General features: G+C 39.2%; 1 protein-coding gene and 1 pseudogene across 2 annotated transcripts; one reads left to right on the forward strand and one right to left on the reverse strand.

Annotated features, from left to right (window-relative positions):
* Nucleotides 1-2529: 2529 nt before the first annotated feature.
* Nucleotides 2530-6036, reverse strand: LOC142162364 (uncharacterized; annotated as a pseudogene).
* A 6248-nt stretch (nucleotides 6037-12284) lies between these two features.
* LOC107784825 (acetyl-coenzyme A carboxylase carboxyl transferase subunit alpha, chloroplastic) lies at nucleotides 12285-17829 on the forward strand. Of its 2 annotated transcripts, XM_016606009.2 has the most exons (11): nucleotides 12285-12561; nucleotides 13307-13721; nucleotides 13946-14020; nucleotides 14335-14442; nucleotides 14531-14691; nucleotides 15007-15121; nucleotides 15212-15366; nucleotides 15756-15807; nucleotides 15876-15944; nucleotides 16118-16195; nucleotides 16583-17829. In XM_016606009.2, the coding sequence occupies exons 2-11, from the start codon at nucleotides 13365-13367 to the stop codon at nucleotides 17588-17590; spliced, it is 2178 nt and encodes a 725-aa protein (XP_016461495.1). In that variant the 5' UTR covers nucleotides 12285-12561; nucleotides 13307-13364; the 3' UTR covers nucleotides 17591-17829. The 2 variants fall into 2 exon arrangements, with proteins under 2 accessions (XP_016461495.1, XP_016461496.1); XM_016606010.2 differs by lacking the exon at nucleotides 14335-14442 and having other exon boundaries at nucleotides 14486-14691.
* The last annotated feature ends 9664 nt before the right edge of the window (nucleotides 17830-27493 follow it).

Raw genomic sequence — 27493 nt, forward strand, 5'->3', positions numbered from 1 at the left:
GCTTCGTGAGGAGAGAGAGAGAGAGATGAAGGTCCTCCTTCCTCTTAGAGAGCATGTTTCTGTCTATCTTCGTTTCAGCCCTCCTTTCTTCTTTTTCTCACTTCGTTCATTCTTTTTTCTTTACCCAACGGTCATTACCCATAGTACTTAAGTCGTTTGATTATATTACGGGCTAACCCCTTAAAATACCGTAATATCCAATTCGCCTCTCAAGCGCTTTGAATACATGACATCAGTCGTGGCCGAGGTGCGTATCGTTACAACATGATATGGATACGACAATCCCAGGTAACTTTTCTTTGTCCCCTCTCACGCCGATTCTTGTCCGGTTAGATTTTGACTTATAGAGTTAGTCCCTCCGCATGTTGGGGTCACCTCTTGGCAAGCTCGATGGGCGGACTCTATCGATCCGAAAATTAGGAGAAATCTGAATGCTTTATGCAAGGGACGAATATCTCATGGCGAGGTAGAAACGTGACGTTTCGAGAGCTGCGTCAGACCATCACGTCAATTTAGAATGTCATTAATATTTCTCATGCGTCATTATGGCGCACATTTTCTATGTATTACGCCGTTTCCCGTGCCCTTTCCGTTTTCTAACTGGCAGCGCTTGATTTTCCCGCTCAGAGCATTTATATCCCTATAAATAAGGAAAATCTCTCATTTGAATGTTACGCTTCTTAATCGCTCCAAAGAGAACTTTGCAACTCTTCTTCTTCTCCTCCAGTTTTTCATATTTCTGTTTCTGTTAGGATTCGCTGTGACCACTACCTTTTTCCCTTATCATTCTCATTTCTTTTGATCAAAGGAAAAATGGCTAGTGCTTCTTCCCTCTCTGTTAGAGCTGTTGGTGCTCCGGTGTCGGAAGATGATGTACCCCTACTCGAAGCGAGAGTGGAAATGGCGAAAGACGAGAGTTTTCCAATGGTGGATGAGGTCGTTCCCCTCTCAGTAAAGGCGATGACTGACTTTAATAGCCCTTCCGGAGATGAGTCGGAACCCATTTTTTCTTCGATGGATGTTGCGGCGCTCACAGTATTCAAAGCCAAATGGGGGATCCCTGATAACATTGAACTGGTTCTTGTGGATCAGGACATAGTGCATATACATCGTCCCAACTACTGCGCATTTTATGCGTATCCCTTTGTCATCGGTGATGCGGAACCCAAATATCAAAAGATATATGACGTAAATATGGTAGGAAGTGACGTAAGATAAAAGATAAAAATTATGAAACTTACAAGAAGATTAGACCCCAAGATTAGAAGCGCAAGCAACCATGGATATATTAAATCCACAACCTCAAGAGCAATAATCAAGTAACCTAATCTATCACATAAGATAGAAGATTACTTACAAGGAGAAACTATCCTTGAAACAATCAAGAGAAGTTCTTGGTAGAACTTAAGGAGAACTCTCCTAAACTCTCAAAGAGATGAATATATTTCATATAACACTCAATAATCTGATCTTACAATGAAGGAGTGATGGCTATTTATAGAGCCATTTCAACTACTCTTTACCAAACTACAAGTATGAAAACAAATACTAAAATGGTCTTCAATAGTGGCGACATGTAATCTTCAACAATGGAGGCCTTAAAGTCATCCAAGAAATCTTATGGTGGCCTACAAATATTATCATACCATCTAACTACTTGCTGCACATTTTAAATGATTTCACAAGAGTAATTCAATTCAGTGTTTTCTACCAAGTATGAATGATTGAATCTCTTGTATTGGAAATCTCGGCAAATTGGTGCGGTCTTGGTAGAAAGTCTATAATTTTGTCTAGGAGTGTTGAAATTGCACAATTCTTGATTCTCTGAAAAGAAGACATATGAGGCTACACTTTTGGTAAGTTTCACATCTAAATTCATTGTATTCTATTCCACAACTAATTTCGAAGTGGACTAGTGTGATTTTGTCCAGATTTGTACAACTGTAGCTTGTATGGTCATAACTTGATGTAGGAAGCTCCAAATTAAGAACGGTTTGTCTCATTAGAATCTAGACTTCAATATATTTAATTATGATGAATTTTGTAGCCCAATTTAATCTATACTTGAACAGATTTATATTTGAAGTTGGGTCATTGTTCGGACAATTTTGTGAATGTTGGATAGTATTAAGTATCACTCCTTTGCTTCAATTTTCCCAAAGTATTTACCAAATGTTTCATGCCTACAAAATAAAATACAAACACGCTCAAAGTAATATATTCTAAAAATAAAGTATTACAAAATATATTATTAAGAGAGATGCAAAAGTGTTAATCACAAGTTAGTTCATCACCATTTACTTATGAGTGTCTCCATTTAGGCTCACTTGAGATACGTGTATAAATTTTAGATTCTCATCCACACCTATGACTTCCGATCTCATGTCAAGTATCTTCTTTACCAACCCATGCATTACTTCTTGAGCTTTTCTAGCTTTAGCTCTCATGATTGGTCCAGATGGTAAATATAGATCATTGATTGCAATTTCATCGAGCGTGCTCGTATCATTCTCCTGGTCTTCAAAAGAATCATCCTCGAATCTTCACCTACATCAAAGGGAGAAAGATAAGAGACATTAAAAGTCGCACTTACTTGATACTCATCTGGCAAGTCGATTTTATATGCATTATCATTGATTCTTTCCAAGACTTGGAATGGTCCATCTCCACGTGGATGTAGCTTGGTCTTTCTTTTAGTTGGAAATCTTTCTTTTCTCATGTGTACCCAAACCCAATCTCCTGGTTGAAATATCACATGTTTTCTTCCGTTGTTAGATTTCAATGCATACTGTCCATTTTTCTTTTCAATTTGTTGTTGTGCTTGTTCGTGGATTTTCTTCATCATCTCAGCCTTCCTACTACCATCTAAGCTAACTAGATCTTTTACAGGTAAAGGAACCAAATCTAATGGTATCAAAGGATTAAAATCATACACAACTTCAAATGGAGAAAAGCCTGTAGAGAATGCATTGTTCTATTATATGCAAATTCAACAAGAAGTATACAATCTTCCCACTTTTCAAGTTCCTTGTAATCACAGCACGCAGTAAATAACCTAATGTTCTATTAACCACTTCTATTTAACCATCCGTTTGGGGATGATAAGAAGTAGAAAATAACAATTTAGTTCCCAACTTACCCCACAAAACCCTCCAAAAGTGGCTAAGAAACTTGCATCTCTATCGCTCACAATAGTTTAGGAATGCCATGCAACCTAACAACATCCCTAAAGAACAAAGTAGAAACATGAGTAGCATCATCAGTTTTGTGACATGGTATGAAATGAGCCATTTTAGAGAATCTGTCAACAACATCAAATATGCTATCCATCCCCCTTTTGACCTAGGTAGTCCTAACATAAAGTCCATACACAAATCAACCCAAGGTCTACTGGTACAGGTAGAGGTGTGTACAACCCATAAGGCAAGAGTTTGGACTTTGTTTACCGACATGATATGCATTGGACACAAATTCTTTCAACCTCCCTACACATATGAGGCCAAAAGAAATGTTCATGTAATATGTCCAAAGTCTTTTGAACACCAAAATGCCCCATCAAACCTCCAGAATGGGCTTCTCTTACTAGTAACTCTCTTATAGAACACATAGGAATACATAGTTTACCTTCTCTGAATAAATAGCCTTCGTGTCTATAATATTTACCAAAAGAAGTATCTCCACATGCTTCAAATATTTGACAAAAATCATGATCTTTAGCATACAATTCTTTAATATGTTCAAGTCCCAACAACTTAGATGTAAGATTTGACAGAAGGGCATACCTACGAGATAGTGCATCAGCAACTATATTTTCCTTACCTTGCTTGTATTGAATCACGTAAGGAAATATTTCTATAAATTCAACCCACTTGGTATGCCTTCGATTGAGCTTTCCTTGACCTTTCAAATGCTTCAAAGATTCATGGTCCATCCGAAGAACGAACTCCTTAGGCCAAAGGTAGTGTTGCCAGGTCTCCAACGATCTCACCAATGCATAAAGCTCCTTATCATATGTTGAATACTATAATGCAACTCCTCCAAGCTTTTCACTAAAGAATGCAATTGACTTTTGATTCTGCATTAGCACAGCACCTATCCCGATTCTTGATGCATCACACTCAACATCAAAAGCTTTGTTAAAATCTGTTAATTGCAATAATGGAGCAGAGCAAAGTTTTTCTTTCAACAAATTAAAAGCATTCACTTGTTCCTTTCTCCACGTAAAACCCTGATCCTTCTTTATGACCTCAATCAATGGTGTTGCAATAGAGCTAAAGTCCCTAACAAACCTTCGATAGAAACTAGCTAAACCATGAAAACTTCGCACCTCGATCACAGATTTTGGCGTTGGCCAATCCTTGACAGCCTTCACCTTTTCCTCATCTACCTCAATCCCTTTACTACTAACAACAAACCCAAGAAAGATTACCTTATCCATACAAAATGTGCATTTTTCAAGTTAGCATACAATCTTTCTTTTCTAAGCACTTCCAAAACACATTTTAAATGCTTTACATGTTCATCAAGAAACTTGCTATAAATAAGGATGTCATCAAAATAAACCACAACAAAATTTCCAATATAAGCACGTAAAACATGATTCATTAAACGCATGAAAGTGCTAGGTGCATTAGTTAATCCAAAAGGCATAACCATCCATTCATATAAACCATGTTTAGTTTTGAATGTAGTCTTTCATTCGTCACCAAGTTTCATACAAATTTGGTGATATCCACTTTTAAGATCAGTTTTAGAGAATATGCATGAACCAGTAATTCATCAAGCACATCATCTACTCTAGGTATGGGATGACGATACTTTACCGTTATCTTGTTAACGGCTCGACAATCAACACACATTCGCCAAGTTTCATCCCTCTTTGGCACTAAAAGCACTGGCACTGCACATGGACTCATACTTTCATGGATGTATTCCTTTGCTAAAAGCTCCTCTACTTGCCTTTGCAACTCTTTTGTCTCCTCGGGGTTGCTTCGATAAGCTGGCCTATTTGCAATAGACGCTCCCGAGATGAGATCAATTTGATGTTCAATTCCTCGAATTGGTGGTAATCCATTTGGAACATCCTCAGGAAAGATATCCTTAAATTCCTGCAAAAGAGAAGAAGCAACACTAGGCAAAGGAATGGTTAGTTCATTAGTGCTCAAATAAGATCCCTTATACAAAAGAACCACAAGGTGTGACCTAGATTTGTAAGCACTCATACACTCTCTGGATTTTTCATATATGCTTATTTTACTCTCTTTTACCTCATCTTCTTTTTCCTCACAAATGTATTTCATTTTCTTTTCCCTCTTTTTTTCTTGCTCATTGGGTCTCTCAATATTCACAAAATCATCTTTTCTTTCTCCCTCATTTATTTTTTCTCTTCTTTTTTCTTATGCTCTTTTCTTTCTTTTTCCTTATTCCATGAGAATCTCTTAACTTCATTTGATCTTCAAAAACTTGCTTCGGTTTTAAAAGTGAAAGTGTCACCTTCCTTCCATCTTTTTCAAATGAATATCTATTCTTGTAACCGTCATGCATTTCTTTCCTATCAAACTGCCATGGTCGGCCAAGCAAAATATGACATGCTTGCATAGGCACAACATCACACAATACTTCATCACTATACTTCCCGATAGAAAATGGCACCATCACTTGCTTACTCACCTTCACTTCTCCACTATCATTTAACCAATGCAACTTATAAGGAGAAAGATGTTTTAAGCATTGTAAACCCAATTTCTCAACCATAGTTATGCTTGCTACATTAGTACAACTACCCCCATCAATTATCATGGAACAAATCTTTTCCCTTACCTGGCACCTGGTGTGAAAGATATTTTCTCTTTGCACAAGAACATCATCTTCCTTTATCTGCAAACTCATGACTCTCCTTAGCACCATCAATTTACCAATTAGAGGTGACTCAACATCACTACCCTCCTCATAGTGAGGTGCGCCAACTACATCTTCACTATTATCATCATCACTTTCCACATCCGTCTCAAAGCTCCCATCAGCTTTTAAAATCATTGTCCTTCTATTAGGACATTTAGAAGCAATATGCCCAACCCCATGACATTTAAAACATTTAGCATCTCTGTTTCTAGTATTAGTAGGGAATGAACTAGTACCTTAAGCTTTGTTTTCCTTGATTTTGTCTTCTTTAGGCCTTTGGATAGCTCTATCATCTCTTGGCTTACTCCAATTTCCCCTCCAAGAAGTGTTGCCTGTATCCTTCGATTTTCCCCATCTTGGACTAGGAATAGGCCGCTTGTTTTGACCCTTGAACTTGAGCTGCCTTTCGACTTTTACAGCCATGTGCACAAGTTCTTCCATCTCCACATAATGTTGTAAGTCTACAACATTTGAAATTTCTCTATTCAATCCATTAATGAACCTTTTTATAGTTGCCTCGCGGTCTTCTTCAATGTTGGCTCTAATCATAGACATCTCCATCTCTTGGTAATATTTCTCAACACCTTTTGTACCTTGGTATAAGGTTTGAAGCTTCCTATGAAGATCTCTATAGTATTGTGAGGGAACAAATCGTTTCCTCATAATAGCCTTCATCTCTTCCCAAGAAGAAACCGGTCTTTCCAAATTTTTCCTTCTATTCACCACTATCTTATCCCACCATGTTGAAGCATAATCGGTGAATTCAGTAATTGCTAATTTTACCTTCTTCTCCTCCGAGTAATTATGGAAATCAAACACATTTTCAACCTTTCTTTCCCAGTCTAGATAGGCATCCAGATCACTCTTCCCTTGAAAGGAAGGGATGCTCATCTTAATACTAACCAAATTCCTATCAACCCCTTCTTCATTCCTAAGTCCCCTTTGCAGTCTTCCTCTTCTACCCCCTCTTTGACCATGTCTTCCCATATCAACATAGTCATTATCACTATCTCCTTCAATACCATTGAAGTGTTCTTCACCAACCCGTGGTTGTTCTTGCCTCCTTTCGTTCCCTGGTTCTGTTCTCCTGTTTTCATTTTCTTCCAACCTCTCTTACATATTATCTAATCTCATGCTCATCCTTGAAAATTCTCGTTGCATCGCTTGAATGACAACTACTATATCTGGATTGACATTTACACTTCCTGTTCTTTAATGACCATTACCTGCATGTGACATGCTTATACAAAAAAAAAATTAGGGTCTCACAACACTCCCTCACGTGTTTACACTCGCTCAATTTCACACAACCCTCGTGTTTGTCCCTCAATAGTGTTGGTTTTTTTTTGCACTCAAGCCTTTTACTACTATAGAGGTTTCCTTTGTAATTCTGCCAAGTAACTAAATTTGGATGACTTGAAAAGAAAGTTTCTATTGTAGAATTCTAATATAAAAAGTTCATGAGTTGACAAGAGAAGAAATAATGATGCTGAAAAAAATAAACAAAGGAAATAACAAAATTCAGCAAGAATAGCTGAATACAGAGGATTGACTATATGGATTTAATCATAACTTGATTTGATTCAGAGAGGACAAAAAAAATCACAATAGGTAGTATTTAAGTAAAATACTACTTGTTGAAAAATAAGAATAGACGACTAAAAAATCTAGAAACAAAAGATTCCACTAGATTATAGTATTTTTGGGTATATTTTTTTTTGTTTTATCTCCTTTTTTTTAAATAAAGAGCTCAAAACTTGAACAAATATATAAGACAATATAATCAACAAGGCTCTGATACTAAATGATGCAAAACCCAAAGATCAAAAGATATATAACGTAAATATGATAGGAAGTGACGTAGGATAAAATATAAAAAGTATGAAACTTACAAGGAGATTAGACCCCAAGATTATAAGCGCAAGCAACCATGGATATATTAAATCCACAACCTCAAGAGCAATAATCAAGTAACCTAATCTATCACATAAGATAGAAGATTACTTACAAGGAGAAACTATCCTTGAAGCAATCAAGAGAAGTTCTTGGTAGAACTTAAGGAGAACTCTCCTAAACTCTCAAAGAGAAATATATTTCATATAACACTCAATAATCTGATCTTACAATGAAGGAGTGGTGGCTATTTATAGAGCCATTTCAACTACTCTTTACCAAACTACAAGTATAAAAATAAATACTAAAATGGTCTTCAATGGTGGCAACATGCAATCTTCAACAATGGAGGCCTTAAAGTCATCCAAGAAATCTTATGGTGGCCTACAAATATTGTCATACCATCTAACTACTTGCTGCACATTTTAAATGATTTCACAAGAGAAATTCAATTCAATGTTTTCTACCAAGTATGAATGATTGAATCTATTGTATTGAAAATCTTGGCAGATTGATGCAATCTTGGTAGAAAGTCTATAATTTTGTATATGAGTGTTGAAATTGCACAATTCTTGATTTTCTGAAAAGAAGACATATGAGGTTACAATTTTGGTAAGTTTTACAGCTAAATTCATTGTATTCTATTCCACAACTAATTTCAAAGTGGACTAGTGTGATTTTGTCCAGATTTGTACAACTGTAGTTTGTATGGACATAACTTGATGTAGAAAGATCCAAATTAAGAACGGTTTGGCTCATTAGAATCTAGACTTCAATATATTTAATCATAATGAATTTTGTATCCCAATTTGATCTATACTTGAACAGATCAATATTTGAAGTTGGGCCATTGTTCGGACTGTTTTGTGAATGTTGGATAGTATTAAGTATCACTCCTTTGCTCCAATTTTCCCAAAGTATTTACCAAATGTTGCATGCCTACAAAACAAAATACAAACACACTCAAAGTAATATATTCTAAAAATAAAGTATTACAAAATATATTATTAAGAGAGATGCAAAAGAGTTAATCACAAGTTAGTTCATCACCATTTACTCATGAGTGTCTCCATTTAGGCTCACTTGAGATACGTGTATAAATTTTAGATTCTCATCCACACCTATGACTTCCGATCTCATGTCAAGTAGCTTCTTTACCAACCCATGCATTACTTCTTGAGCCTTTCTAGCTTTAGGTCTCGTGATTGGTCCAGATGGTAAATACAGATCCTTGATTGCAATTTCATTGATCGTGCTCGTATCAATCGGGTATACGCTTCCCCTACCTTCCTTGGTGGTGGATTTCTGCTGCTTCTATGAGGTTTGCCGGCTTAACTCTCTTCGTACGCGTACAAGATTTTCCTTATGCTCATCAAGTACGCGGAGCTGGCCGACCGAGGGATTTCTCTGTGACACATGCTTCGCCTATTCGCCCCCCATTTTCTTAGGGTTACGATGATTCACATGCGCCATCGAGGAGCCAAGAGTTTGGTGGTGAAGATGGATGACAAGGCAAATCGCCTCTTTTGGGAGAGCTTCTTCTACGTCCAGACAAAACACGTCATGTCGACCCCGGCGTGGTTTCCTGAGACATGGAATTTCACCTGTAGGTCTTTCTTTCTTTTTTACTTTATGCATTTTTTCTTAAGATGGTCGTCGGCCATCTCCCTTTAATGTCCTCATTGAGGGTTTGTTTTTGTTTTTGTAGCCGAGAGAGTACCTCATCTGCTAGTCACTAATATTCGCGAGTGGGTAAGCACGATTCTCCCCCATACAATGGGGATTCACGAATGGGCACCTTTACATGAGAAGTTTGGGCGCAAACCCCTTGTTGGTGAGTTGGCTCATTGTGGTCTTGCATTGTTCTTTGCTCTGTAGTTTCTTTTACCTTATCTTTGTTTGATCGAATCTCCTCATTAGCAGGTCAGAAAGGAGTGAGAAGGACGAGGACTCCTACGCTTGCTTTCTGCCATCCGGCTTCCTCTGTCCGACCCACTTCAAGGGCAACTGCGGGTGAGAGCACCCAAAGTTTGGTTGCTCGGCAGACCACGTCCGCAACTGGGCCTGTTCATTTGGAGGTTGCTCCCTAGTCAGACACTCCGGTCCTCGCAGTCCATTCGACGGATGAACCTTCCTGCAACAATGGCGAAGAGGCACCGTCAAAGAGGCGGAGGTTGTCATATGGAGCATCTTTGGTTGAGACATCCTCGAGGGGCGACCCTACTTTGGCGGTATCTGAAGCTGGCAGTGGCACCGACTTGGGTGCGGAGGCGATGCCTGTCTTGGTCTTGGGAGAGACCACCGTGGTAGGGAGATAGAGTTCGGGGGCTACCACGATTATTCCGAGCGGCTCATCGTCATCTTGGCAGGGCCGCGCCCCCTCTTCAGCTAATGAGAGGTCGAAGGGCGTGATGGTGGATGATTGTGAATCGGATTCCGACATCGATCTTAAGGATATGAGGATGTTCGAGGAAGGCTTTACCAGGGTCGATGTGAGGGCGGAAGGTCCTTCTCGTGTGCTCGAGATTCCATTGAATTTTAACCTTTTGGAGGACACGATGGAGTTGGTGCCTCAAGTCGACCTTCTATGTACTACCGCCAAAAGTGAGTCTCTTCGGGAGATCAATGATTTCGCTTTGTCACGTGGTGTGGCGAGGATGTCCTTGAGGGTGAGCTTCCTTTAGCCATTTTCATTGTTTTGTTCTATTTTGCCTTCGCTGATTCCCCCCTTTTTTTCTCTTTTTTTATACTCACATGCTGGAGATCGAGAGTGCTCGTAGGGCTGAGACTAGGGCCGAAGTCTTTTTGAAAATGGTCGCGAAGTATCGCTGGTACCACAACAAGTGACGTGAGATGCACGCGCAGGTTAGGGCGGGCAGTAATACTCAATCTGTTAGGAAGGAATTGGAGAAAAGGGATGAGGAATTGATGTTGTCTATCCGCAAATGCAGCGAGCTTGAGGAGTTACTCCATGCCAAAGACGAGAAGCTCGAAGTGGGCAAAGGGGTTGCGGCGGAGTGTGAAGACCTTCAGGCGAAGGTGCTGTCTTTGCGAGCCGAGCTTGAACAAAACGCAACCAGAGTCGCCAATTTAAATGCAGAATGGATGGAGAAGGTGGCCGAGCTAGAAAAGAAGGTAACCGAGTTGGAGAGAGCCGAGAGGCTCGAGTGTCGGCTTTAGTGAGGACGACAACGCTAGAAGACACTATCCGCATCCTCAGGTCTAAGCAGGAGTCTGAGAGGGCGATGACCACACTGAGGGAGGCGCGGCTCGAGGAGCGGATTGATGAAATTGATCGGGAAGCTTCGTCGAGCCTGGGAGACCGGGTTGTGGCTCTTGAGGCCGAGAAGGCGCAACTTTTGGCTCAGGCTATCCCTCAAGAATCTGCCTCTGCTACTGTCCCCCGCCGTTTGTATGAGCTATGGGTCCATGCTGAGGCCCAACGAGATATATACAAAGGTTTGTGGGAGGCGGGGAGTGTTCTTGAGGCCGCTTTTGAAGATGCTCGGGCGAAGGCACGCGAGGCTCGTCTTGCCTTCAGTTATGACCCTACGACACCGGAGGCCAGCGAGGGTGTTGAGATCGAGATGGGCTTCCTTCCGACGACGACGATGCTGGGGAGAACGACGATGGAGACGATGGCAAGTGAATTTTTTTTTTGCAGCTTTTGTACTTAGTTTTTTTAGTTCTTTTGTTGTTTGTTTTTATTTTTTTCTGGGGGGCCCGCTTTTGGCCTTTTGTAAGGCGCAACTGTTGCGCATGTACACGTGAATAAAGTAGTCGCTTTGCCTTTGGTTACATATCTTTTGACTTTCTCCCCCCCTTTTTTCGAAAACGATCTTCAGATTTCCCCGTAATGAGTCCCTGATTTTTAATTGGGAATTCGAATAAGGTCGAATTTAGTTCGCTTGATCCGAGCGAGATCGGATCCCATTTCGTGAGTTCGAATGAAGTCACTTTTGATCTGCAAATTCGAGTTGCCAATTTGAGCGACATCAATTTTGACTTATATATTCGAGCGATGTCGAATTCGGACATGCCAACTTGGGCGAAGTCTGTTTTGACTTGTATATTCGAGCGAGGTCGAATTTTGCTTCCGCCTGGCGATGGCCGGAGGCCGTAGGGGTGTAAATTCATGCGAGGTCGAATTACGTCCCGTTATGAGTTCAACAAGGTCGAACATTGATTTGTCACTTTGAGCGAGATACGACAGTCCCATGTAACTTTTCTCCGTCCCCCCTCACGTCGATTCTTGTCTGGTTAGATTTTGACCCATACAGTTTTAATATTAAAATTGTTTATTAAATATATGTAGTATTAAATTCAGAATTTAACTATAAATATTTGAAATCGTACTTCTAAATCTAATAATTTCTAGAACCCATAAAATAAAAATAGCGTGGAACACTTTGGATAAACACTAGTAATATTGTGTGTGTTCTTCTGTAACAAGTCAGCTCAAGCATTTGTCCCCTCAAAAGGCAAAATTTACCTGTCACAGGCTTTGGACATGACATGTTTTGGCGGGGACCTCCATGACTTTCCAAATACTAATCCATTAGTATCATCTACAGCCAAAAAAGGAGCTTTCAGTTTTGTACAGTTGATAACTTGACATATATACATGTATTCTATCTCAACCGTTGGTTCATGTTCTTGAACTGCTAGCCTATTCATACCAAAAAAGCCATTATATTGATAGAAAAGGAGAACCCCAGAATTTTCAGCTCCATATTTCATGCTCTATACTTTCTTGGCTCGGCCATGGTATATTCTTTCTCAGTTGATATTTTGTCCATCTATTTTATTCATTTCTTTTTTTGTTGATAAGAGTACATAATTTCAAATTTAAGATGAATAGTTGAGGATATTACTAGGGCTACAGTTGTCTTACGTGCCCAAACTTTTTGTTTCTTGTAATGCATTTCTGCTTGATTTTGTTTACCCAGTTGTGCATTTCTCATTTGGGTTGCTCAGAATTTTTTTAAACCAAGAATTGATGCTTCTGTTAATGGGTGTGATTGAGTTGTGTAATGGCTTTTGTTGCTAATGTGTGTAGCTAGGCTCTTCAGCATTGTTATTTATATATGGTGTCTAAGTATAAAGATGAAATCTTTGTCTTAGTCAAGTTTCAAGACATGTTTTATTGAAATATTTGAAAAATGAGTATTGATGGAACTCACATGATTACTTTTTGAGGATAAAACTCTTTTGATTACTTATTATTATCTCAAGTATATGTCTTCCCTCACTACTGCTCCTACTGTCAAGCATAGTGGAACAAGTAAAAAAAAAGGGCAGCCCGGTGCACTAAGCTCCCGCTATGAGCGGGTTACGGGGAAGGGTCGGACCACAAGGGTCCTTACCCTGTATTTCTGCAAGAGGCTGTTTCCACGGCTTGAACCCGTGACCTCCTGGTCACAAGGGTCATATTGGAACAAGTAATTGATGTTAATTTGTCTATCTTTTGCATGTTCATTCTTAATTTTGTTTCTCTGTGTGGGAAATGCAGATATTTGGCTTGTAAGGCGTTTAAGCTGATTTTGCAGTTTGGCACATTCAAAGAGTAGATGGCTACCTTATCTCTAACAGTTGGGAATTGTGGAAGAGGCAGAAACTCAGAGGACCTCACTTCTGAATTTGTGCCACAGTTGTCCCTTGGGAGTGTATTTCTTACCAAAAGGTTGTATGGCCTGAATTTGAATGATTTGGAAGGTCCCAAAGTGAGGACGCGGAAGAAATTCCGCGTTGGTGCTGAAATAAAAAAGTGGAAGAAGCATGATTACCCGTGGCCTGGTGATATTGATCCAAACACTAAGACACCCTTAAAGTATCTTTCCTTCTTTAAGCCTCTTGATGAGAAACCGAAACCAGTCACTCTTGCCTTTGAGAAGCCATTGGTTGATTTAGAGAAACAGCTTATTGAGGTGAGTTGCTTACAAATGATGTTTGGTTATAGCCAATTAAAGTGTACAATGACAATTATCAATGGCTATATATGCCGTTACATGTATGTATTGCTGACATAAATTAAGTATTTGGTGCCAGCATGGCTAATTCATGATTATGGCACCGGGAATGTAGAGAATCTATTGACAGTAGTTGCCTGAATCAGAAAACTGGTGCTTTATTCAACTCATTTCTTATACAGGTGCGTAGAATGGCCGAAGACACTGGATTGGATTTCACTGATCAGATTAATGCCTTGGAAGCCAAGTATCAGCAGGTAAACTCACATGACTCTTACAATAGATAGCTGGTTGTATATATTTGTTACCAAAATTTGTGTTAGTTTTGAACTAAACTGATCTTAAAGAGGGCAACAGTCCGCTAAGTGTCGTTTTCCTTGTATTACTAACTTATGAGAAACTATCTACTTTTTAACTTCTAAAAGGGTTTGTTATAAAGTAACACCTTGTATTGTTCATTTTGCAAAGGACATCAGCTTGTTTTGGTGATACCTTTGCAAATATAGTCATTTGACGAACTCTTTTTTCTGTTCCATTTGATATCCATTTGATACATATGCCATACTTTCAGGCCCTGAAGGACTTGTACACTCATTTGACACCCATTCAACGCCTCCAAATTGCTCGACACCCTAATAGACCAACTGTTCTAGATCATATATTAAATATGACAGAGAAGGTATACCTTGTGATATTTGCTTTTCGCCAATGGTTGTTAGCAGCTTCTCTTACAACTCGAGGATCTTATTCCTATGTTATGTATGAAGTGGGTAGAGCTCCATGGAGATCGTGCTGGCTATGACGATCCAGCCATGATTACTGGCATTGGGAGCATTGAAGGCAGAAGTTACCTCTTCATTGGCCACCAGAAAGGTAGAAATACAAAAGAAAACATCATGCGGAATTTTGCAATGCCAACCCCTCATGGGTATGCTTCAAGTATTCTCTTTCATAGAACTAATAGGCTTATCGAATGTGCACAGATTGTAATTACTATCAAGCATCCAAAGTAACCCGTTCTATGTGCAATCAACAGGTTAATTTTGACTAGTTAAACTGAAGTTGTTTGCACATTAGGCTTTCAACATGCTTCCACATTTAATTTTACAATTGTTCAAGTCATTCAGAATTTTAGAGTCTACTTATTTTCAGTAGCTTACAAGGAAATGTCCTTTTTGATAATAACTCAAGGTTGGCTTAGTCAAAAAATTTGATTGGTAACTACTAAATCTCCACCTTGCAGCTACAGAAAGGCTTTGAGAATGATGAAATATGCTGATCATCATGGCTTCCCCATTGTTACATTTGTAGACACCCCAGGGGCTTTCGCTGATTTAAGATCTGAAGAGCTAGGTCAGGTATGAATGTTTGCATTGACTATCAAATTTTGCATTATTGAATAAGTTTTGGTCGTAGCGTCTATAAATTCCTCCAATATTTTCATGTAGGGTGAGGCTATAGCCCATAATTTGAGGACAATGTTTGGGCTGAAAGTTCCAATCATTACGGTTGTAACTGGTGAAGGTGGTTCAGGCGGTGCTCTTGCTATTGGATGTGCAAACAAGTTGTTAATGCTGGAAAACTCAGCATTCTATGTTGCTAGGTAAAACTGGTTCTCTTTCCCTTCTGCCGTGAATTTGTTCAACTGCTTATCGGGCATGTGACATTTTGAAGGATAAAAAGAGTTCAAGTTCAAAAATAATTTTTGTGCCTGAAATGTAAGCAAAATATCAACTGTCAGCTTACTGTATCAAGGACAAACTAAAGCATACTGTGTCAGCTTAAAGATGTCGACACATTGTACATGTGTTTAAGCATTGATTTTGAAGATTCAGGGATTGGTTTCTAGCAATCCTTTGGGGCACTCAATATTGCTTTATCATGTTGGTCTTTACGTGACATTGTAGTTGTTGCTTCTACACTTCTCGCATTGTATCCTTGATTATCTCGGTCTCTGGTATATCTTTACAAAGTCTATGCTTCTCTGATCAGTCCTGAAGCTTGTGCTGCAATATTATGGAAATCTTCACAAGCAGCTCCAAAGGTATACAAGATATTGTGTATGAAGTTTGTGAAAATATGGTTACCGTTACTGAAATTTTTATTGAATAGGCAGCTGAAAAACTGAGGATCACAGCTCAGGAACATTACAGGCTCAAGATAGCTGATGGTATTATTCCTGTAAGAACTCTTGCCATCTATATACTTTTCACCTTATACTTATTGGTTTTAGATAGGAAAAGATTTGGAAATTCATGGTGAAGGCTTCCAGTAGTCAAACTGAAACAATTTGCTTATTTTACCCATCCAATCATCCTTATTGTAATATTGGCTTTGTTTGTCATCTCTTGCAGGAACCTTTGGGTGGTGCCCATGCCGATCCTTTCTGGGCGTCTCAGCAGATTAAACATGCTATTGTCGAGGCCATGGCGGTAATACCCAATGTCTTTGGAAAATTACCAAAGCTAATGCTTTTGCTCAAGAAAGAGTAACAATTGGCTTCATATTGTAAGAGGAAATGGAAAGAAAGTAACAGCTAATGATACAGAGGCAATTCTACATTGTACCAAGGATGCCAGTTTTTAGTTTGGGCGCACTTCTGTGGGATAGGAGTGAATAGAATTACCATATACTAGACTATTATCTAATGGTGCTTGCTGAATTTGTCAAGTGACGAATTCTAACATTTTAGCCAGCCTGAACTAGTTTGGGATTGAGACATAGTTGATCTATAAAATGAATCCTTCAGTGTTTGGCTTATATTCTACATTTTCACTTGTAGTTTTGCGTTGATTTTTCACCATGGTTTCCTAATACAGGAACTTGGAAGGATGAATACAGAACAGTTGCTTCACCACCGGATGCTTAAATTTCGTTCAATTGGAGGTTTCCAGGAGGGCATTCAGGTTGAACCTGAAAGGAAACGCAAAATGAAGCCATCCGAGGCTAACACACAGCCTGCTGATTTGGAATCAGAGCTTGAAAATCTTAGGAAGAAGATTCTAGAAGCTAAGGGACCATCTGATCCTGTTACAACCCAAGTCCTTGAGAAGCTCCAAGAAGATCTAGATACTGAGATAACAAAAGCATTCATAGCTATGGGCTTGCAAGATAAGATTGAATCTCTTAAACTAGAGTTGCAAAGAGCCCCGATTCCGGATCAACCACTTAACAAGTCTTTGCAGGAGAAAGCTAATAAGATTATGCAAGAATTTAAGCAGAAGCTGTCACAACCTGGCGCATATCTTGGTTTAAAGCAAAAGCTACAGACTGTGAACATGGCTAGCAGGCTCATCGAGCTGAAGAATAAAAGTGAGAAACTAAAAAGTGAAGTCAATCAGAAAATTCCAACAACTGTAAAAGCCAAGCTAGAGCTTTTAAACGCAGCTTCGAAAAAGCTATCAAACGGGGAACCTTTGGATACGAATCTGGTGGAGGAAGTAGAAAAAGCTAAGAAAGAGCTGGAGGATGTTCTAAAGTCAGCCAACCTGGAAATAGTAGGCACGCGCAAAAGGACGAACATTGCTGCTGCTCCAGAATTGGAAGAGGATTTGTCAAAGGTAAATGAGGAGATAAAGGAGGAGATTCAAAGAGCTGTGACTAGATCAGGTCTAAGTGAGAAGATTGAAGAGTTGAAGCTAGAGATTGTGAAAGATTCCAGCTCAGAAAAGGTAAAAGAGCTGGAAACTGAGATCAGGGAGGGAATTGCTGCTGCCCTTAGTGTCACCCCACTGAAAGAAAAGGTTGAAAGTTTAAGAGAGAAGCTGGCACTATCTTCCAAGGATGATAAAGAAAGTAAAGTTGGTGCAGAAAATGGAAGATGGTAAGACTAATTATTTCTTGTGCTTGGACAGTAGTACTTGATTTTGGTTACTAAGAGTTTTTCAGTTCCTCCTAAGACATGTCTAATATTTCTTTTACTCAATAGTACAATTCTTGGTAGTTGATATCAGAAAATTAAACTGAGAAGAAGAAACAGATAGCATTGATGTCCCTAATGTTGTACTTCATGTATATGATTTGTTTTTTTTATTTGACGTATGAATAGTTTTATCTATTGCTGTAAGTATTGATAGTCTGCACTTGGATGATTTTATACTTATAAAATATATGGATACAGATGTAAAGTTAGTTATCAGCAGAATATGTATATCCATTTTCTTCTTTCGGCCAATTGGACAACGTCATCTTCGTTTAGTTTACTATTTAACGTCCCCCAATCCCTAGTTGTATAGCTACAACCCAGAAGCTCTCTCTTTCAATTTATTAATTCTTCCGTGAGATTGAAAAATGATAGAATTTAAGGGTCCACCAAACTCTACAGAGAACCAGATTCTGTATCAGTTTCAACAGAACACACACACATTGCAGTAAGTAAATGACAAGGGGAATTTTAGGTGGAAAATTCCGATGGTGTAAGTAAGGTAGGTAAAAGACACTCCCCATAAAGGTGACTGCTGCACTGTTTTTGCACTGTAGCATGTGCAGGAGCAACTTTACAGCTAGGGCAGTTGACTTGTGCAGTTTCCTCGAAAAACAGTAGCTATATGTTCCCTCTGTTGTTCCTCCGACCCTGAAGAGTTGAACCATATCCCAAGTTGGAACCTTTTGATCTTAAGGTCTTGAGAATGTGTAATAGGTTCCTTATTTGGTTCTTGACCGTAAATTTGTTAGATCATCAAAATATAAAACAAGGTACTTAACCTATCAATTTTTCCCTTTTTGATGATGACAAACTTATAATTAAAAATCCCAGAAAGAGCCACACAGAACCAGACAGTGAACCAAAAAGACCTTAAGTTTTCCCCCTGAATCTGTATTCCCCCTTAATCAGTATACATCATCATTATTCAATTATGCACATTCACATTTCTTCCCCCTTTTGGCATCATAAAAAAAATAGTAACAAGCTTATAGCAAAAAGAAGTCTAGCTTGAGTTAACTCATGCCACTTGTGTGCACACAACATGACTAAAAACAGAGCATAAAGACAAGGCATATACAACAAAAAGGGAAAAGCTTGCATTAACATAATTTGGATTTTTCAACAGGAGCAGGGTCAATGTTATTACCACCATCCACAATTCATAACAACAACAAAAATACCACAAACATCATCATAAGAGCTGACACTAAGGGACTTGACCACAAACTAGATCATAATAAACCAACACTAAAAACTTGACACCGAGGGGATACTATCTAGGGAGCACTGGAAGGAGAGGGCTTAGATGCAGAGGCAAAGGTTTGGTGGACTAAATCCATTCGAGCATCCGTTAAGCAGTCTCTCTTTCAGATCCTCCACTTATTTCCTGAGCTCAGCATTCTCTTTTGTCAGACGAGCAACCTCTTCGCTTTGAGAGCTACTGGAACCAGGTGCCTCCTGTAGCTAACTTAACTGAGTTTGAAGGATATCATTCCTTGCTTTCAATTGCCTTATCTCAGCAGTAGCACTGTTCTGAGCATTGATCAACTGAGATATGGTAGAAGTGCTTCCAACCCCTCCAACTTTCTCAATACACTCACATTCTTCAAGAGTAGCTTTGGAGAAAGTTTGCTTCTTGGTGCCTACTTTAGCTTGTCCCAGAGGAACCTTAAAGTTCTCAAAGACCTCGGTGAGAAGAAACCCATAAGGCGGCCCATGATTACCATCTTTAAAATATGCCACTTTATTCATGTGCTCTATCATGATCCCAGGCAGGTTGATGGTAGTGAAGTTGTCTAGTGCTTCCATGAGGAACAGGTCTGCACAAGAGGTGATAGATCTTCTCTCAGCTCGAGGCAGCAATACCTTGTTAACCATCTCAAATAGCAGTTGATACACTGGGATGAGGGCCTTCTTCTGAACCCGTTCCCTTTGCTGAACTGCTCTATCCTTCAAGATGGCATTTCTGAAATTTTGAGAACATGATCCCTGAACACTAGACAACCCTTTAGCAGGCACACCTAGAATAGACCCCAACAAAGTAGAGTCCATTACCATATCAACTCCATTCACCAACACACAGATATGATCATCCTCAACTTTGAATAAGTCGGCATAGAAACTTTGAACTTCCTCCTCATACACCTTTGGAGCATCACTTATGAACAAATGTGTCCACTTGGAACTCACAGATCTCAACCAGCTGTCTCATACCATCCTCCTCCAAGATATCAGGGGCAAATATGCGGCCCCATAGCACCTTTTGACTTCTCAATCTCTCTTTCCCAGCACTCCTTGGATCACCAACTCTTGCCCTCTTGGAGGTACCAGGTTCCTCTTCAGTATCAGCTTTTCTTTTAGCTGACTTGCGAACATTCTTTCCTTTTTGGTCAGACTTCACAGACTTTTCACCCAATTCTTCTATCATCCCGGATACAGACACTTCCACAGACTTATCACCAGATTCTTTCACTACATTTTCACTAGAGACAAAATCATCAGACACATTCACATTTTCAGCAAACACAAAAGATCCCCTTTTTGGCTTGGGGAGACCATGCTTCTGTGAGAGCTTTCTAGTCAAGGAACTGTTGGTAATACTGTGTTCAAAATTAGAAAATCAGAGAAGCAAACAATTTTTAGTTCAATAAACAAATTGTAAAATAATTCCGAGCCCACTGAATGCACAGTGTGTCCTTAAGGAATTTAATCCCCTCACCGTTGCCCAAGGTTATGGATTAATTCCTCCCAGAATAGAACGGAATAACTATTCTGTGATAGCGGCACTACAAATCACAGAAATTCAGCGAATTGAACAAATAGAGCAAATCACACTTGACACTTATATTTATTTGGAAAATAATGCAACAATGTAGAAAAGAGGGGAGAAGTTTTCAGATTTTCCATGTCTGAAAAATGAGGCCAAGCCTCTAAATTTTTACAGACAAAGGAAGGGTGAGATGGAGAGGTGCAATCCAAAAGGTGCCTCTTCCATTTCTCATTCACATCCTTTAAAGAAAAAATGCAACAATCCCCCACATGAATGGGGAATTGACATATGTGGAAAAACATGCATGAAAATACTGTGTAATTCGCAAGTAAGGATTAATCGCATCTGGATAAGTAGGTTTCCATTTGAACTTTCTTTATTGAACTTATGTCGGATATACTCGGTCAATCGGTAGATTTGATATCTTTGAACCATCGAGCTTTGATGTATACTTAGACAACCATAAGTCACACAATCAATCCTTAACCGTCTTTGGTTCCCACGGTTGTGTTTGTTTCAGCCGTGAACACCGCCTGTTTTTATGAGTGCTTAGAGAATGGGCCTTTACTTTCATTCCCCTTAAAGCGGATTACATTTCACACTCGCATAGGTGATTTCTGAATGTGTAATCCGATAGACACACTATCTGGTCATATCCTGCCAGACTTAGCAAATCATTAAAAAACTTTAAGCTTTATTGACTCATCAAAAAGCCTTAAATGCTTTACCTTGATTTCTGAACATTGTCTTCATCACGAGAATGGGTTGAGTTATTTGACAATATTGAACCGTCATTCATAACTTTGTTTGATCTCTTTGAACCTAGCTCTTGGGATCTCCAGTCTTCTAGGTAGAGTTACTGCCATGATGACTTGTCCTAGTCCTTAGCCCCATTCCCTTCGATGATCTTTCAACTGCCTCTCTAGATATGCCTTTTGTAAGTGGGTCCGATACATTATCTCTTGACTTTATGTAGTCAATCGCGATAACACCACTAGAGAGTAGTTGTCTAACAGTATTGTGTCTCTGTCGTATATGACGAGATTTTCCGTTATACAGAATGCTCCCTGACCTGCCTATTGCCGCTTGACTATCACAATGTATACATATATGTGCCAAAGTTTTGGGCCAAAATGGAATATCTTCCAAGAAGTTTCGAAGCCATTCAGCTTCTTCACCGGCCTGTCTAAGACTATAAACTTAGCCTCCACTGTAGAGCGGTCAATGCACATTTGTATGGACGATTTCCAAGACATCGCTTCTCCATCGACTATTTGGAATTAGTTGAACCAGTGATCTAATTTGCATCACTATACCCCTCTATTATCGCGGGATACTTATTGTAGTGCAAAGCATTATTATCGCGGGATACTTATTGTAGTGCAAAGCATAATTTGGAGTATATTTCAAATACTTCAAAACTCGTTTCATTGTCATGAAAGTTCAATGCAAACTTTCTTATGTTGTAGACTAATACGTCTCGACTTTCGATTGCATATAAGATTATTGACTACACTTAATGTAGTAATAATATATTGTAACAACAACTGGAATGATTGGCATCAGTTATGGCCACAACCTTTTAATATATAACACATTTCGCAATCATTCCACCATTTTCAATGATTTGTATGTTATTTATTCATACGTCTATATGATATGCAAATTATAGCACCTTCATTCATGAAACAAATCCAACTTGGAATGGATTTTGGTCATGTTCATCGGTTGGTTCACCTCATTATAGACCAACGTATTAATACATTTGTTCATGAACGGTCATGTTTATATGAAACATGTAATGCACTTTTCATAAAAAGTTGCAGACTTCCAAGTGACACCCTTTCATAAAAGAGCTAAACATTATAAATGTTCAAGAAAGAACAAATCATTTCTGGAAAGGCACAAACAACTTTCGAATTTATAGTTTCATCACTAGTCATCACTAAGACTGAACAAGTAATGAATTCACCGATTACCATATCAATATCCCTAAGTATTCGTGGGGTTCGAAAAATTATATCATCTAGTTCTTCTATATAATATATACGTCACGTCTAATATTAGCTTTTGTTATGCATAAGCTAAATGCCCCCACATTTCACATATTTCATGTGCCTTTTCTATCAACATATAATCCATATATAAACAAATAATGACTACATTACTTAGAGTATTCTTAATGTAAATACACTAGTCTAAAATTATTTGACAACATTTTCTAGTCAAATTTTGCATGCCATTGTTTGGGTGATTGTTTTAGTCCATAAAGTGACTTAACAAGTCGGCACACTTTCTTTTCTTTTCCAGGAACCACTGATCGGGTCCAACCCTACACCACTACAAAGTTGCAAGAGTGGTCGATGCATCTTTTACCCGAGAAGGTCGGGATCAAATCCACATGGAGCTAGAATGTTTGGGATTTGGATTCATATCTAAACTAGCAGTGCGTAGTGATCTTAATTACACTTCCAATCGTTTGTTACTTCTAATTTTATGCTAATGAGATGCGAAATTAAACTAAGTATGAATACTTGTAAGGTTTTCTAAATGGTTAAAGTGTCACTAGGGAAATGGCTTTCTCCTAGGTGAATACTTGACGGGATCTAAAACCTAAGGCAAAGTTGTTATGTTGGGGATTGCAATATAGCCAATGCAAGGAACTATTCACTCTATACCTCTCAGTAGCTTGAGTGACTTTCCCTTAATTGACTTTCTCAAAATCAATTGGGTGTCAAGATTATGCAAGCAATATAGGCTCAAGTCGGGTGTTACTATCTCTAGGTTTAACCCTTTAATTGGGGTTATCACTTTCTTAAATACACCTCAATTCCTTGTTGGACTAATTTTTCTAGACTCAAGCTCTCTTTCTCAAGAAAAGCCCAAGTCAAAAAGGCACAAATTAGTGTTTGCAACCACTAATTCAACATGGAAAACACAAATCGGTCCAAATATTAATTACCCATAAGCATCTAAGCCTTAAAACAAAAGATCCCATCAAATACTCACACTAGGGTTGAGATACAACCCTAGCTAATGGGTCTAGCTACTCATAATAATGGAAGAAATCAGATATTTAGATGAAGAATAACCAATATAATATGATTACAATCTAAGAATTGAAGATCCAGTGTTAAACTAGCTACAATTTACTCAAAATAGACTAAAGTTGCCGTTCACGTGCTTTGATAAGATAAAGATACCCTAGAAATGTGAAAAAGAAGTATTTATACAAGGTCGAATGTTTTGGCAAAAATACCTCTGACGGAGGTACCGCGGACTGTAGAAAATGCACTGCGATTGCGGTGAAGCTTTTTAGCTTCATTGCTAGGTCTCTGAATTTGGCCACCACGGACCGCATAAAATGCACCGCGGCCGCGGTGGCTTCACTGTAGACCGCATAAAATGGGTCACAGACCGCAGTGACTTCTAACTTCCAAACTCCCAGCTCTCTAAATCCCCTCTCCGCGGACCGCATAAAATGAATTGCGGTCGCGATGAGGCTACTGCGGCCGCGCAAGAATCTACCGTGGACCGCAGTGCTTGAGCTTTCAAAATTGCATCTCTCTGATCTTTTCCACCGCAAACCACAACAAATGCACTACGGTCGCAGTGGGGCTATTGCTGCTGTGGTGGATTTACTGTTGTAGCAGTGCTTTGACTTGTTCTTGGTACTTGAGCAGGTTTCACTCCTTTTTGAGCTGATTTTGACTTCCTTGTCACTTTTTGACCAAACACTACAAACAAGTACAACATGTAAGCTTTCGGGATTACTTGTATACATTTTGAGTCCAAAACTCAAGCAAAAAGGTGTCACGACCCCAACCCCGGTCATGATGGCGCCCAATACACTGCTAGGCAAGCCCGACCATTCAACAACATTATCCCAAATTCTTATTCAGATTATAGATAAATATCACAGAGAATTTACTAAGTCATTTCATTCAAGTGTATAATTAATAATAAAATCTGCGGAAGTTCAATTAAAATACCACACCATAGCCCAACAGAATACGGTGTCACGAATATGAGCCTCTAATACAGAATATCCACCTATTATAAGTCTGTCTAGGAAAAATACAGAATAAAAGATAGAGATAGATGAGAGAGATCAAGGCTGCGAACGCCATGCAGCTACCTCGATACTCCCGGATACTGCTGCTCAGCTAAACAAATCCTCACTCAGCCTGTAGTGTACTTGGATCTGCACACAAGGTGTAGGGAGTAATGTGAGTACTCCGACCCAGTGAGTAATAAACATAAATAAAGGCTTAGAATAAGAAATCATGGAAAAATACAAAGTAAACTATAAATTGGCAGTTTAGAACAACAAATAGTGAAGCAACAAGCCAATTAAGTCAGAGTACCCAATACTGAGATAGGTATAACAGATAAAAACAAATGCATGAGTGCAATGCAATGCATATGATGGTACACCCTAGTACCCACTGCGGCGTGCAACCCGAGCCATCCATTTATTTATCGTCGACGGCGCTCACTAGGGGTGTGTGCAGACTCCGGAGGGGCTCCTACAGCCCAAGCGCAATATCAAGCCATCTCGTGGCATCAAATCTAGGCCCTCGGCCTCATATCAATCTCAGTATAATCACCCAGGCTCTCGGCCTCAATATCAATGTAATCAACCAGGCTCTCAACCTCAATATCAATGTAATCAACCAGACTCTCGGCCTCAATATCAATATAACACTGTTGCGGCGCGCAGCCCGATCCATGCTCAGTCCAGAAATCATCATAAGCCCTTTAGGCATTTGTAAAACAGTAGTTCTCAGCCCGAAATATCATTTAAGTTTTCAAATCTTAGAAAGATGGCTGAGTTTGCAAAACAGTATTTAAAACCTTGGACTGAGGTCAAATGATATGCAAAATATGCGAAAGAAGTGATATCAATCCCTGAAGGATTCAAATAATTGGCAAGAAGCCTACAATTGGAAACATAACTGATATAAATTCTTTAACAAAATAAGTGAGGAAAACCAGTCAAAAATCCCTTAAGGGTTCTACAGGCCGGCACAAGGCCCCAAGCATGGCAACAAGCCCAATTCACAATAATAAAGTATACGTCTCAACCAAAAATGTAGTAAAATATCTCTCGGGACGGACCAAGTCACAATCCCCAATGGTGCTCTACCCCACGCCCATTATCCGACGTGCAAGTCACCTCAATATAGCGTTACGATGTGAAATTCCGTGGTTTTAAACCCTCAGGACATCATTTACATCAATTACTCACCTCGATCCGGTCCAAAATCTAGCCCGCGATGCCTCGCCCGCACGAATCGACCTCCGGATGCTCCAAATCTAGCCACAATCAGTACATAATCATTAAAATATTCTAAGGGAGCGAAGCCCACTCGAAAATATCCAATTTAACATCAAAATCCCGAAATTGCTCAAACCCGACCCCCGGGCCCACGCTTCGAAATTTGACAAAACTCAAAAAATCCGACAACCCATTCAACCACGAGTCCAACCATACCAATATTACTAAATTCCAATAACAATTCGGCCTCCAAATCTAGAATTTTCGTTTTTGAAAAGTTTACAAATTTTCTCCAATTTCTTCCATTTGTTTCACTAATTCTTGATGAAAATAACCATGAAATCATTAAATATAATCACTTTTGGATATATAACACTTACCCCAATCCATATGATGAAAATAGCTTCAAAAATCGCTTCAATCCGAGCTCCATAGCTCCAATAATGAGAAAACTCTCGGACTGCCCGAATCATACGTGCGAAAAATGCAGAAACTGCCCAGAAAATTGCAACAACTTTTCGTTTCACTAAAAAGGCTCTAACTCCATCATACGAACTCAGAATTTTATGATTCTTGTTCCTATGAGTCACGAATAATAATACGAACATAGCCCTTCAGTCGAAACTCAATTCGGAGCTCATTTGCTCAGTTCAATACCCATTTAGCTTGTTAAACAATTAACTCATGTTTCGTGTCAAAAACCCAATCGCGACTTGATGAAATTAGACCAAACTTTCCAGATCACTCCTATAATTCATTGTTTAAATTCTGGAAATCTTGAAATAAAATTTCGATATATAGAACTAAAAATGGACCTTTGGATCATTACATGCTTATGCTCAAACGGCAAAAATCTTCCAAAAACTCTTCCAAAACTTATCCGAGCCTCATGGGACGCCGACCAAACATGCCAACATAATTCATAACATTATTCAAACCTCTTCCAATCATCAAAACACCTCAAGCAACATCAAATTACCCAAAATTTATCGAATTCAAGCCTAATTTTCTAAAAACTTCCGAACACTTTCGATCAAAAACCCAACCAAACCACGTCCGAATGACCTGAAATTTTGCACACATATCCCAAATCACCTAATGAAGCTACAACAACTCTTGGAATTCCATTCTGACTCTCGGATCAAAATCTCACCTATCAACCGGAATTCGCCAAAATACTAACTTCGCCAATTCAAGCCAAATCCTTCCACGGACTTCCAAAATGCATTCCGATCGCGCTCCTAAGTCATAAATCATCCCCCGAAGCTAACCGAATCATCGGGATTCAAATCCGATCCCTCTAACACATAAGTCAACGTCCGATTGACTTTTCCAAAACGAACCTTCCTTAAAGAGACTAAGTGTCTCATTTCCTACTAAAACCAATCCAAATCAACTCGTTCACACCCAATACTGATATGAAGCATAAAGAAATAGGAAATGAGGGAAACGGGGCGGTAACTCACGAGACGACGGGTCCTGTCGTCACATCCTCCCCAACTTAAACAAACGTTCGTCCTCGAGCGTACCCAGAGTTATCCTAGAAGACAACCAATAGCTGAACGACTTTACCAAGAATATACCCGTGGGTGATCCCACACTACCCTATCTCGCATAGGTCCGATAACACAACATAGCTGAAATTTCACAATCCATCTAGTCCATAAACCATAGAACCACACTGCACCTTCCGAAATCATACACAAGATTAGAACTTCACATCCATACTCAGAATAAGCCCGAACCAGCTGTAA

Source organism: Nicotiana tabacum, chromosome 7 (genome assembly GCF_000715075.1).
Source record: "Nicotiana tabacum cultivar K326 chromosome 7, ASM71507v2, whole genome shotgun sequence".
Lineage (NCBI taxonomy): Eukaryota > Viridiplantae > Streptophyta > Magnoliopsida > Solanales > Solanaceae > Nicotiana > Nicotiana tabacum.

Excerpts from the sequence above, each read along its gene's own strand:
- LOC107784825 (XM_016606009.2), top strand. The coding sequence starts at position 13,365 with ATGGCTACCTTATCTCTAACAGTTGGGAATTGTGGAAGAGGCAGAAAC. Across the intron at positions 15,808-15,875 it reads CTTCACAAGCAGCTCCAAAG|GCAGCTGAAAAACTGAGGAT; the intron begins GTATACAAGATA and ends TTTATTGAATAG. Across the intron at positions 16,196-16,582 it reads CTATTGTCGAGGCCATGGCG|GAACTTGGAAGGATGAATAC; the intron begins GTAATACCCAAT and ends TTCCTAATACAG.